Source organism: Bufo gargarizans, chromosome 1 (assembly GCF_014858855.1).
Source record: "Bufo gargarizans isolate SCDJY-AF-19 chromosome 1, ASM1485885v1, whole genome shotgun sequence".
Classification (NCBI taxonomy): domain Eukaryota; kingdom Metazoa; phylum Chordata; class Amphibia; order Anura; family Bufonidae; genus Bufo; species Bufo gargarizans.
In genome coordinates, this window is record NC_058080.1 from 518,693,518 (window position 1) to 518,707,267 (window position 13,750).

At 41.7% G+C, this 13,750-nt stretch overlaps 1 protein-coding gene across 3 annotated transcripts in view; it reads left to right on the forward strand.

The window, feature by feature from the left end:
* The window catches only part of GRK3 (G protein-coupled receptor kinase 3), a 287,657-nt gene that overhangs the window by 239,271 nt on the left and 34,636 nt on the right, over positions 1-13,750 (forward strand). For all 3 annotated transcript variants that reach the window (XM_044275379.1, XM_044275380.1, XM_044275381.1), the window contains exons 12-13: positions 6,696-6,790; positions 10,868-10,975. In XM_044275379.1, the coding sequence (XP_044131314.1) occupies positions 6,696-6,790; positions 10,868-10,975 (203 nt within the window). The remainder of the gene's footprint in view (positions 1-6,695; positions 6,791-10,867; positions 10,976-13,750) is intronic.

The following is a 13,750-nucleotide window of genomic DNA, read 5'->3' on the forward strand; positions in this document are numbered from 1 at the left end:
AGACCATACAGTGGCGTAACAAGACCGGTTCCACTCAGAACAGGCCTCACCATGGCGTCATATCCAGAGATTCTCTTTTCAAGATAGATGTATGATTGCTGCAGACGTTAAAGGGGTGGGGGGTCAGCCTGTCAGTGAACAGACCACACGCCGCACACTACATCAAATTGGTCTGCATGACTGTCACCTCAGAAGGAAGCCTCTTCTAAAGATGATGCACAAGAAAGCCTGCAAACCATACAAGCAGACTAAAGGCATGGCTTATTGGAACCATGTCCTGTGGTCTGATGAGACCAAGATAAACTTAATTGGTTCAGATGGTTTCAAGCGTGTGTGGCGGCAACCAGATGAGGAGTACAAAGACAAGTGTGTCTTGCCTACATTCAAGCATGGTGGTGGGGGTGTCATGGTTTGGGGCTGCAACAGTGCTCCGGCTGTGGGGAGCTACAGTTCATTGAGGGAACCATGAATTCCAACATGTACTGTGACATACTGAAGCGAAGCATGATCTCCTCCCTTTGGAAACTCTGCCGCAGGGCAGTATTTCAACATGATAATGACCCCAAACATACCTCTGTCTTGCTAAAGAAACTGAGGGTAAAGGTGTGGGACTGGCCAAGCAAGTCTCGAGACCTAAACCCTATTGAGCATCTGTGGAGTATCTCCAAATGGAAGGTGGAGGAGCGCAAGGTCTATTAAAAAAAATAGCTCTAAAGTGGCCCATTTTGAGCCTTAGCAACGCTCCTCTGTCTTCTGTTTACATAACACAGTCAGTGTTAGCAAGTCTCCACTGTTATGTAAATAGGAGCGTTGCTAAGGCTCAAAAGGTGCCACTTTAGAGCTATTTTTCTAATAAAAATGTATGATTTCAGTAATTAAAGTATATTACAAAAATGGTCAGCATCACATTACACAAATAAAAATTGAATGGCAGTTATACTTTAAGACAGTGCTGGAAAATAATGGTGGCCACACAAAATATTGACACTTAGGCCACTTTCACTTAGGGGTGTACTCACTTCTGTTACCAGCAGTTTAGACGTTAATGGCTCTGTTGTGTTATTTTGAGGGCACACCAAATGTACACTGTTATACAAGCTGTACACTGACTACTTTACATTGTATTAATGTGTCATATCTTCAGTGTTTCAGGAAAAGATAAAATATTTACCAAAATATGAGGGGTGTACTCACTTTTGTGAGATACTGTACATGATGTAATCTGTAGTGAATGTAATCTTCTTACCAGTGTCTGTATTTGTGAGCTATCCCCTCCCTTCTGCTTCTCAGCTGTGTCATGTGACCAGCAATCAGACTTTCCAAATAACACAGCATCTTATGTGTGGACAGAAAGTCAGTTTTTCTGTGTATTCCTGTGGGAGCCTCACTCTGTCTCATAGGAATGAATAGAGACGTAACTGACTTCCTGTCCTGTGTCAGTTGGAGATCAGAGAGTTGGTCACATGACACAACTAAAAATTTGATGGGAGGGGATAACTCACAAATACAGTCACTGATGAGAAGATTACATCATGCACCTTTCTAACAGGTCAGAGAATAAAAATATTTAGTGGGAGTGCTTCTTTAACTACATTTCTTATAAATGTATGAAAATTATGATCTTGTCCATGGTGCCGGAATCTCCTTATCTAGCTGCTTGCCATAGAGCCGTCCAGAGTATTTCTGTAGCTAAAGAAAAAACTTGGATCTGTATTTTTTTTAGCCTTTAGTATCTGGGAGACTTGGCCAAAATTGATTATGTGGAAGATATAATCTCTGTGATAATGCAGACTCTGCATCTACTAGTGCGATCAGAGGTTTATAGTGGAGGCACATGGAAAGATGATCTGCAAGCATTGTTCAGTGCCAGTTGGCGCTACAGCCACTTAGATCGCAGGCATCAGAGCTTTCTTAGGTTGTGTTACGCTTTATTCTTCAATAGGGTTTGAAGATTTACTTATCAGGAGAGTTACTATTAATTTAAAATAATTTTATTTATTTAGTCTCGAAAAGACATCTAAGGGGGAGATGATTAACCTATACAAATATATAAATGAGCCATACAAAGAAAATTGTACAAAAGAAATTGTGTAAAGCTGATCCTGTAAAATCTTCTCAAAAGACAAAGGGCACTGCCTCTGTCTGGAAAAGAGAAAATTTGGTCTCAGAGACATCAAAGCTTCTTTACTGTAAGAACCGTGAATCTGTGGAATAGTCTACCTCAGGACGTGGTCACAGCAGGAACAGTGGACAGTTTTAAAAAGGGTTTAGATGAATTGTTAAAAGTAAATAACATTAATGCTTATGAAAATGTGTAGAAATCTGTATCTCACTCCCTTTTTCTAAAATTTGCATCCCCACCTAACCCTTGGTTGAACTTGATGAACTTGCCTTTTTTCAACCGTATTAATGATGTAACGATGGCAAAGACGTTACTTAGAGGGGTTTTCTGGGATTATTATGGTTTTAACAAATATGCTTAGGTAGTTGCTTACCTCATGTACATATTCCCCATGCTTTTTTTCAATTTGGACTCTAATTTGTTTATATGGTAAAAAAAACAAAACTCCTGTATGCAGCACTTCCTGTTGCTGTATCCAACCAAACCCATGATGCACTTCTCCTTTCTCTGCCACAGCTTCAGGAACCCCCAGCTAGTTTATAGCTCCTCCCACCCAGCTAGTTACAGACACGCCCACGGACATATCACAGGAAATGAGAAAGAGCTGCATGGTCATGTTACCAGAGCCCAGAACAGAAGATAGAAGTGATAAAGGTGAACATAATACATTACAACGTTACAGCTACCTTCATAAATGATTACTTTAAAGGATGTTGATGCAAACCAGCAAACCTCTTTAAGTCCACATTCATATGATTGGCATGTACAGATTCTACATGAAAATCAGCAACGCATTTCAGTGCAATGCTAGTGAATGAAGTATTATAAAAAGTAACCAATTAGAAAACGGGTAAAATTCTCTGCGTGTAGTTTGTGGGAATTGTTCTGCTAATTGGCCGTGAGTTTTCGGGCGATTTGTAGCAAAATCTTCTGGGGAAAAAATCCCTTTAATCGACATCTGTAGCAATAACAGCAGTGTGTGGTTTTTGAACCTGCCGCTGGCTGCACACTGCTTACAATCACAGGGTTTGTCCCTTTGGTATAATTCTGAGCCTGGTGACAATCGCTTCCATAATGGTTTTGTCAGTAAAGTTGAGATCTTAAAAGCCATTTAATGTCCAGTTTTATTCAGAAGCCGCGACTGCAGCAGAGTTTTTGCCTGAATGAGTATGTTTGCTGCCTTTTACCTCATAAACATAAGTGGTGGCTTATATTATGAAGTCGTTAAATCATTTTACCCAACAGCTCTGCATGTCCTGATGTTCTCCTGAACTCACCTCCGGTACATTGCGCTGTGAACTCCAGCGGAGGAACAGACTGCCAGAGTTAACTATATCTGGCATAGCTGGACACCACCCTATACCCATTCACTATAATGGGATCCAGTGGGGATATGGACGCTTTCCAGCGTATATGTCAACTTTAGAACGGACAAAAAAATGTAGTATGTAGTAGCTGCGTGTAGTATTTTTTTGCCCTGTCCAAAAGCCGGCATGTACTCCGGCTAAGCGTCGTCAAGTTACCAAAAATTTAGATTCGATTTCGATACCATAAAAAAGTATTGCTATACTTGATACCATTCGATACCATTCAATACCAAAAAATAAAACCCCAAAAAGCAGCTAGCATTCCGCATTTTATGGAACGTCCGGCCCATAATCAAACTGTCCGATACTATTTTTGGGGGGACAAGGTGACAAAAAAATGGCGAATTGCACCATTAGTTGACTTGTTTAATGAAAATTGGGCATTTTCACATTTTAAAATTAAACTTTTATTACACTAGCTCCATTCATCAGTCTAGAGTTTTCTACTAAGACTCATCAGGAAGGAAGAACCTTCATTATGAGTAAAAGTTCTACATTTGGGAATGCTTTGAATCCTTGTCTCACATTTCACTAGGAATCCATCACTGCTGCTCCAGTCTACATACCTCCAGGAACCTCGAGGCATTTGTTCACAGAACCCACATTTACATTCCTCTCCAAATTTGTCAAATTGCATTTTTAATTTTCACAAATCATGCATCAGGTGTGCCATCTCTCCTTATAGCTGTACAACTGTGGGCTTAGTGCAATAAAACCTTTCCAAAAGTGCACTTTTTAGGAAATCTGGCCTGGATCAAGGGTTGGTCATGTGACAGATTTACAGCTCCGTCATATACTATGGGTACTGGCCGGCATCTTCGAGAAGACCACCATCTAGTAGACCAATGAGGTTTCACTGTATGATGCTGTGGGGAAATCTTGCTGGGCTTTATGGAATATTTTATCTGTTTTCAGTAGTTTACAGACTGTTAAATAGGGTTATTATTACAACCAGTGTCTATAGAGTTGTAGCAAAATACAAGGTACCCCAAATGGCACCTATATTCAGCAAGTGACTACTGCAGGGACCTACATATCATGTTATACACTGTAACTGACTGCAAACCAGGTCATTCTATACAAGATTTGACTATTGCTGGCCAAGTTCACAGTTTCTTGGCAGGACTGGCCAGCAAGCTATGTACACTACGTGCAGAATTATTAGGCAAATGAGTATTTTGACCACATCATCCTCTTTATGCATGTTGTCTTACTCCAAGCTGTATAGGCTCGAAAGCCTACTACCAATTAAGCATATTAGGTGATGTGCATCTCTGTAATGAGAAGGGGTGTGGTCTAATGACATCAACACCCTATATCAGGTGTGCATAATTATTAGGCAACTTCCTTTCCTTTGGCAAAATGGGTCAAAAGAAGGACTTGACAGGCTCAGAAAAGTCAAAAATAGTGAGATATCTTGCAGAGGGATGCAGCACTCTTAAAATTGCAAAGCTTCTGAAGCGTGATCATCGAACAATCAAGCGTTTCATTCAAAATAGTCAACCGGGTCGCAAGAAGCGTGTGGAAAAACCAAGGCGCAAAATAACTGCCCATGAACTGAGAAAAGTCAAGCGTGCAGCTGCCAAGATGCCACTTGCCACCAGTTTGGCCATATTTCAGAGCTGCAACATCACTGGAGTACCCAAAAGCACAAGGTGTGCAATACTCAGAGACATGGCCAAGGTAAGAAAGGCTGAAAGACGACCACCACTGAACAAGACACACAAGCTGAAACGTCAAGACTGGGCCAAGAAATATCTCAAGACTGATTTTCCTAAGGTTTTATGGACTGATGAAATGAGAGTGAGTCTTGATGGGCCAGATGGCTGGATTGGTAAAGGGCAAAGAGCTCCAGTCCGACGTCCCGTTTCTGGAAGACACCTTCTTCAAGCAGTGGTACAGGAAGAAGTCTGCAAGGTAAGAAAAACATGATTTTCATGCAGGACAATGCTCCATCACATGCGTCCAAGTACTCCACAACGTGGCTGGCAAGAAAGGGTATAAAAGAAGAAAATCTAATGACATGGCCTCCTTGTTCACCTGATCTGAACCCCATTGAGAACCTGTGGTCCATCATCAAATGTGAGATTTACAAGGAGGGAAAACAGTACACCTCTCTGAACAGTGTCTGGGAGGCTGTGGTTGCTGCTGCACGCAATGTTGATGGTGAACAGATCAAAACACTGACAGAATCCATGGATGGCAGGCTTTTGAGTGTCCTTGCAAAGAAAGGTGGCTATATTGTCACTGATTTGTTTTTGTTTTGTTTTTGAAGGTCAGAAATGTATATTTGTGAATGTTGAGATGTTATATTGGTTTCACTGGTAAAAATAAATAATTGAAATGGGTATATATTTGTTTTTTGTTAAGTTGCCTAATAATTATGTACAGTAATAGTCACCTGCACACACAGATATCCCCCTAAAATAGCTAAAACTAAAAACAAACTAAAAACTACTTCCAAAAATATTCAGCTTTGATATTAATTAGTTTTTTGGGTTAATTGAGAACATGGTGGTTGTTCAATAATAAAATTAATCCTCAAAAATACAACTTGCCTAATAATTCTGCACTCCCTGTATGGTACCCTCCTCGTCAAAAGATTTTGGAGAGAGAAGGATTGGCCAGGTTGAATTTCGACACCTGATTCCTTTGATATCGCCAGAGTTGTCCAGCAGCGACTTTCTCCTCTCCCTATCTATATCGCATATATTTTGTGTATGGGAAAGACTGAAGAGATGGAAGTCTGTTGACAGCTATTGAAGGTGTATGAACACCTTACAGCAGTTTTCCAGCAGTGATGTGCCACTTTGGGGCCATGTTGCTGCTGAGAGTAGTCATCGGTTGCAGCACTGCACATGACCCTGTGCATGTAGAAGTTGGCAGACAGGACTGGAAGTCCAGAAAGACAGCCCAGTGAACTGGAATAGAGCGGCAGGGGGCAAGTGAGTATGGCTTTCTCCACAGGTCCTTCTCTTTGGGTGTCAAATAAAATTAAAAAAACCTGGATAGCCCCTTTAAGTGTGTATGGATGTTAAACCCCCTAAAGACTAGAGGGGAAGCTTTCTGCTTGCATTGCCAGAATTTACAGCAGTGCATTGTTCTCTGGGGGCGAGGTCATCAGATATTATGGACCATTTGTTATGTGAGGTGTATATGTTTGTATATGAATTATCATAACTTCTTTTTACTACTTCTGTTTGCAGCCAGCAAATATTCTATTAGATGAACATGGACATGTGAGGATATCGGATTTGGGACTTGCTTGTGATTTTTCCAAGAAGAAGCCACATGCTAGTGTGTAAGTACATTACATATATAACATATGAAATTCTTCAGTCTGAAAAGTTGCAATTAATTTAAAGCTGACGTGTATGTAAAACACAAGACTTGTATCCATCTCACTATTTATAGACTTGTTGTATTATTTTAGCTGCGTTTTCTTTATTCAGTATAGGCTCTGTTCATATCTGTGTCATGGTTTCCATTTATAACGCAAACCACAATGCACTAAAGGATCCGTCACACGACGGATATCAACGGCACCCAGTGGACCCGACTGACTTATTAGCAGCACTAGTTGTTCACCAAATGTTATGGAACCTGGAATAACTGCGCCTACACCGATGTGAACACAGCTTCACATTCTAGCATGGTCTTGTCCTATCTGTCAAAAATTATAGCTAATTTAAAATATTTTTCTAACAGAAACAGAAGATATCATAACTTTCCCTTTTAAAGGGTTTTTCTGAGACTTTTATAGTGAATAGGTCATCAGTATCTGATCAGTGGGGGTCCGACTCCTGGGACCCCTGACAAACATCTGTTTGAGACGGCATCGGCACTCGCAGCTTAGCCTAGGGCGTGTGATGCCAGTGCCTTCTCCAACAGCTGAAGGTGGGAGATCTGGGTGCCAGACTTCCTCTGATCAAAATTATTGGGGAAAAAAACAAAATGTATATCTCACCATAGGCTCCCCTGCTAAAAGCCATCCGTCACCATAGACTCAATTTTTGTATCCCAAGATATTGGTCCCTGACGATCTAAAATGGAGTCCCATATTTGCACGTTTGAATGGAGCGGCAGACACAACATGCATGCTGCCAATCTATTCAACTATATAGGACTTCTTGAGATAGCCAGGTGCTTTTACTCGGCTACAGTATCTGCGGCCGCTTCATAGAGTTGAAGGGAGCAGCGCTCTTGCGTGTCTGTCACGCTATTCAAACTGTGTATATAGATAAATTGTTTTAATGGGACAACCCCTTTAAATAAATGTAAAAGTTAAAGGGAATCTGTCACCGGCTTTTACCATTTTAAGCAGTCACCACCGCTATGTTCAGTAAAGTACCTTATTTCCAGGAGTCTTCTTTTTACTTTATTTAGTTTTGTAGTTTTGATATAAAAGCGCTTTTTATGTTATGCTAATGAGGCTCCAAGGTGCCCAGAGGGGCGTTTTTTTCATTCTCCGGTGCCCAGTGACGCCCCCCTGCAGTGCCCAAGAACGCCTCCTGATCCTCAAATAACCTCCCACAGCCCCGGCAAACGGTTCTGCCCCCTCCCCACGTCATAGTCTACCTTATAGAAATGCCCCATCCTTCTTCCTGTCTGCGGCCAGAAAACTCATCAACCTCCTGAGGGCAACAGCCTCAAAAGTCTCACTTGGCATGCGTCGAGCCCAGTGATGTAACCTGAGCGCTGTTGCCCTCAGGACATTGATGATCGCGCAGGCGGTACTGCGCCTGCGCGAGTTTTCTGGCCGCCGACAGGAAGAAGGACGGGGCATTTCTAGAAGGTAGACTATGATGTGGGGAGGGGGTGGAACTGTTTGCCGGGGCTGTGGGAGGTTATTTGAGGATCAGGAGGCGTTCTTAGGCACTGCAGGGGGGCGTCACTGGGCACCGGAGAGTGAAAAAAACGCCCCTCTGGGCACCTTGGAGCCTCATTAGCATAACATAAAAAGCGCTTTTATATCAAAACTACAAAACGAAATAAAGTAAAAAGAAGACTGCAGGAAATAAGGTACTTTAGTGAACATAGCGATGGTGACAGCTTAAAATGGTAAAAGCAGGTGACAGATTCCCTTTAAGTGTGAACAAATCTCTATGTGCATTAAAGAAAGCCTTTTCTGTATGGCGTGTATGATTTTATAGACCACCTAAAGAGGGGGACAGGGGGACGGGGGGACGGGGGGGGACAGGTTGTTTGCAGTCCTCGTGTGTTCTTGTCATTTCCCCTGTTTATTACACCAGCACTACATTCCCACTAGCGGTAGCTATCCTGGTTATTTGATGATTATGACCACATCCATATGAACTATTTTACTTTATTCATTAATATAGCACCAACATATTCCTCAGCACAGTACAGCGATTGTTTCTAGGATGCAGAATGTGATGACAATCTAGTAAACCTTGGACTTTTAATATGATATGAGAAAACCCTTCAAAAAATGAAGATGAGTGAATTATAGGTAGAATTGCATAGGCAAGACCATATAAATTAGAATTTCTCTGTAATTGCGGTTGATAATAGCATTGAAGCGCTGCTCGGGAATCTCATTTCTTCAGAGGCGGCCCTAAAACAATCACTGCTGCCTTTAAATAGCTCTAATAATTATGAGTCATCAGATGTGATTCATTGTGGCAGTTTAAGCATGCACAATAGATGCGCTCTTACACTACTGTTAGCTTTCAGGTTCATTCTCGCTTGCTTTCTCAAGTTAGAAAATGCTGGATGTAAAACATACGTTATCAATGACATCCCTGGTGTAAAATGAAAGGATGACACCCAGGTTTCTTTATTTCAATAAGCTTTGTATTCACCGCTGGTCGTCTGAAGATGTTTTTATTGTGAAAAATTGAAAAATTCTGGAAAGTAATAATGACCATACAAATAAGAGGTGACCTCATTTCAAACTATGTCAGCATTAGAGCTACTGAGAAACCATTTCATCGTTATTTGTATCTGTACAATTAGGCGCTATTCACGTGTGCGTCAGAGGCTCCACCGCAGATCCTGTCACATTTAATAAGAATAATACTGCTGCATCAAAAAGAAAGTCACCGGGGTGGAATCGGACAGATCTCATTATAAGTCGGGGGGGCGCATCTGGCACCGTTAGTATTCATCGTGCATCTGGCAGAGCGTCTTTACCGCTGTTATAAACAGAAGCCATGGCACACGTGTGAACAGAGCCGTATTTTTTTTTTTCTGGCCAAAGATAAAGATTTTCTTATTTTTGCTGTGCTTTCTATATATCCAAAACTAGAAGCTCTGATTTCTAATCATAGAATGCAAACTTTTCTTAGGGTTCACACAACAGCTGTCACATGGCCATTTTCTGGACAATGGAAATCTATGGGAATATTTGCAGGGCGCTTTTTTATTGGCCACTGAAAAACGGGCATTAAAAATTAGGGCTTTCCCCATGCAGTTAAAGGGAGCCATTTTTAACGTTTGTTTCTTAGAAAGCATCCATCAAAAATGGGCTGTTTTTTTGTTTTTATCAGACTTTTTTTTTAATGGTCTTTGTAGAATATTTTTGCTTGTTTTGGCAATTATTCCTGATGAATCAAACGACCCTTCACCTTTCCAGGCGTGAGCCCCATTTCGGTGGCAGTTGACTTCCATTTATAGACATGTATGTTAACAGATGATACAATCTCCGAAGCATAGGACACATGAGCAGCGGAGCACAGCTGGAGTATGAGGACGTTGTGTACAATTTTATTATGATAAATCCTCCACGAGTATGAGACGCAAACTGACATAAAAGCTAAACATATCTAAAATACAATGACAGGATGAGCCCCAGTTTTGCTGTATATGTATATCAAGGAGAACTGTCATTAGATAAATTGACTGTCTAGTCTGTGTTAGAGGTGTTTGGCAGATAAGCCAAACACTAACCCTATTACACGGACAGATATAGAGCAGACGATTGTCAGAGGGGAAGCGTTCCCTCCCGTCAGTCACCTGCTCGCTATTACATGCAGCAATCTCCCCCTCAGTATAGGGACGAACGATCGATGATGCATCGCTCGTCTCTACTGTATACTGTCTCATTGTTTGCCGGCAGCAGAGCGCCTATTGCATAACACAATCTACCACCGGCAAGCCAGGATTTTCTAACATGCCCACAAACTATGATTTAATGTGCTTTACACTGATTATGTGGAGCAAGCGTTTATACTAAGGTTTGTTCCTGATGATCGGCATGACAATTTCCCTGTGTAAATTTGGCATTACTTTAATGGGTTCACAACTTGGAGTCTGAACAGTGTGGTGTTGCGATGGCCAAGATTGCTAGATCATGTGATACCAACCTCATATCTCATTTAAAAGTTGTTAATTGTCCTATCTCTTGAAATTCCAGAGGAACACACGGGTACATGGCACCAGAAGTGCTGCAGAAAGGCACAGCATATGACAGCAGCGCAGACTGGTTTTCCCTAGGGTGTATGCTCTTCAAACTTCTGAGAGGGTAAGACATTTTTGAATGAACTATATAAAAAATCTGTTATTCCTGCTAGAAACGTACAAATAAATTGACGCTTGGATATTACCTGTTTTGGGGGGGGGGGGGGGTGTCCTCATACAGTGTGATATAGTCCATTAGTCTGTGTGTAGGGACACACCCCTTGGACAAGGGGGTTGTCAGTTTATTCATAAATATTTGGGAGAAATAACAGAAGAACATCCAATGCAAAGTTCTAGAAAAGATTACTAAAACATTCCCTTTAAATGCTAATTAAAGGGGTATTTCTGAGAATACCCAGAGTAAGCACTGACCAGGGTAGGCGGAGTTACGGAAGCATCCAAGTCAGCTGTGCTCCGCCTTTCCTGTAACTCCTGTTTCCGTAACTTCCGCGATACCTGAAGCAGCGTCACTTGCTGTGATACGTGATTTGCATAGTTCCCATTCACTGCTATGGGAGTTATGGAAACAGCAGTGCAGCCATGGAAGGCCAAGATAGGAATACCCTTTTAAAGAAGCCTGGCCTCAAATAGTTAGCGGTACAGATAAAGTACAGTTGCAGAATTCAGTACATTGAAAAGTGATGAAACACAAGACATCAGGGTCATCAATAATACAGTGTCTTTCCAACCATAAATTACATGGGAGCTGAGAGATTCACGGGTATTCGAGTGTCATGTAAAATGGCCTGCCAGCACATTATAGGAACCAGCCCTCCAAAGGACTCCGGCAAAATCTCCCTACTTGGAAATATATTGTCTGGGAGAAAATAATAGCTGCCTAGGTAAAGTTTTCTACTCCATGTTAGATGGGAATGAACAGCTCTGCTCTGTGTCAATACAAACATAATTATGTGGTAGGAAATGGTAGAAAGTACACCGTGGAACAAAAGGTATCATGCAGAAGGCGTATCTCGTGTGCCGCAATACCCTATAAAATATGCAGTACATCACCGAAAAGATTTTACAGCATATATCTAGAGGGGAATGAATTTGTAATGGCTGCTAATGTGGTCATTCTGATTATATTTTTATAGGCCATTATGTTGAAAGCAATATGGAGTTCAGAAAGTTCATGCGCATCCCCCCACCCCCGGAAAGCATTAGCTTTGACCAAACTGTAGTGTATTGTGTGTGCGTAACATCCAGGAGCCAATAGAAAAGCAATGCTGTGCCCTTCTTCTAACTGCAGGTTGAGCGCTCATGTTCAGGGTGGTCTTCTACGACGTGAATAATGAAAAAATGCGCAGACCTTTAAATATGTGGCAAAACAAATACAAATGGATCAGTTTGTCCGTATGACAAATGGAGAGACGGATCCGTTCTTGCAGTGCATTTGTGAGACTGATCCGTCTACAAATGCTCTCCATTTGCATGCAGATGGTCGGATCGGCGACGGAATAGCTAGCCGAATCACTCTGCCACAAGTGTAAAAGTAGCCTATGGACAAGGATAGTACTGTTTACGGACAAGGATAGTACTTTTCTATCAGGGGCCAGCTGTTCCGTTCCACAAAAAACGGAATGCACACAGACGTCATCCGTATTTCTTGCGGGTCCGTTTTTTGAGGACCACTAAATACTGAAAAAGCCATACAGTCCTTGTGATGTACTATATGATTCGGATTTACCTTTTTTATATTAGTCATGGGATAACCCCTTTGAGTCATGGTATACCCGCGAAGTGTCCATTTTGGAGGTGGGGCTTGCCCAAGCCCCACCTCTTTCACTACTCAGTTAACAGGATTGTCCCTGCAAAATCAGGACAGTTGGCAAATATGCAGGGAGACTGAGCTTGGCATTGAAGCCCTCTCTCTTCAGGGTGCGCCTCTAATTTGGGCCATATTTTCAACTTTGTACATCACGTCGCTTCCGTGTGTTTGCCTTTTAGAGGCTATCTCTATTTTTGTTTGCTCTGTGGCTTTTCTTTGATTACATTTAGAGGATGAATGAAAATTCTTGTAGAATATCAGCTCTCGGAAGCCCAAAATGACAACCTTTCCAAATGTATTATTTAAGGACAGTGAAATGCAGTATTCCCTTGGCATTAGAGATGTGATCTGTGTGATCCACCCACCACAATGACCTATATATTCTGTATACCACAAGGCTCAAACTCCATTCTGCGGAGCATGGCCTGTGCACATTACGCTGTCTTATCAGTCCATAGACTGGCAGCTGCTGGTGCTTTCTGTTTTCTCATTCTTTAATTGTCGTCATCATTTTCATTTAATCCACAGACCGTATCATTTGTACAACAGAGTTGTACAAAGCTTTGCTGCTCTTTTAAGCGGCTCAGAAACCTAATTTAGGGATGGCTGAAAATGGATGTTATTTTTTTCCCCTCATTGATAAGTGTCAGCGGAATAAGAGCTCTTTATACCAGAGGAAGCTCTGGAATAGAAATAGCAGCAGAGTAATTGATGTTGGCATCAGGTCATCAAGGGCTTTTACCCAATAGTACAGGGTAGTAAGATCTAGCCGGACCTATCAACAGCTGGAAGCAAGTCTTCGCTTTGTCACTGTAATAAGATATGTAAAAACGGTATAGGGGCCCATACACACAAACGTATTTTTGGTCCACATCCAATCCGCATTTTTTGTGGGTCAGATGTGGAGCCATTCACTTCAATGGTGCCGCAAAAGATGCAGCGAGCACACTGTGTGCTGTCTGCATCCATATGTCTGTTCCGTGGCATCTGCAGAAATTGAGAACTTGTCCTATTATTGTCCGCATTACAGACAAGGATAGGACTGTCCTATTATGGGCCGGGCGCTCCGTT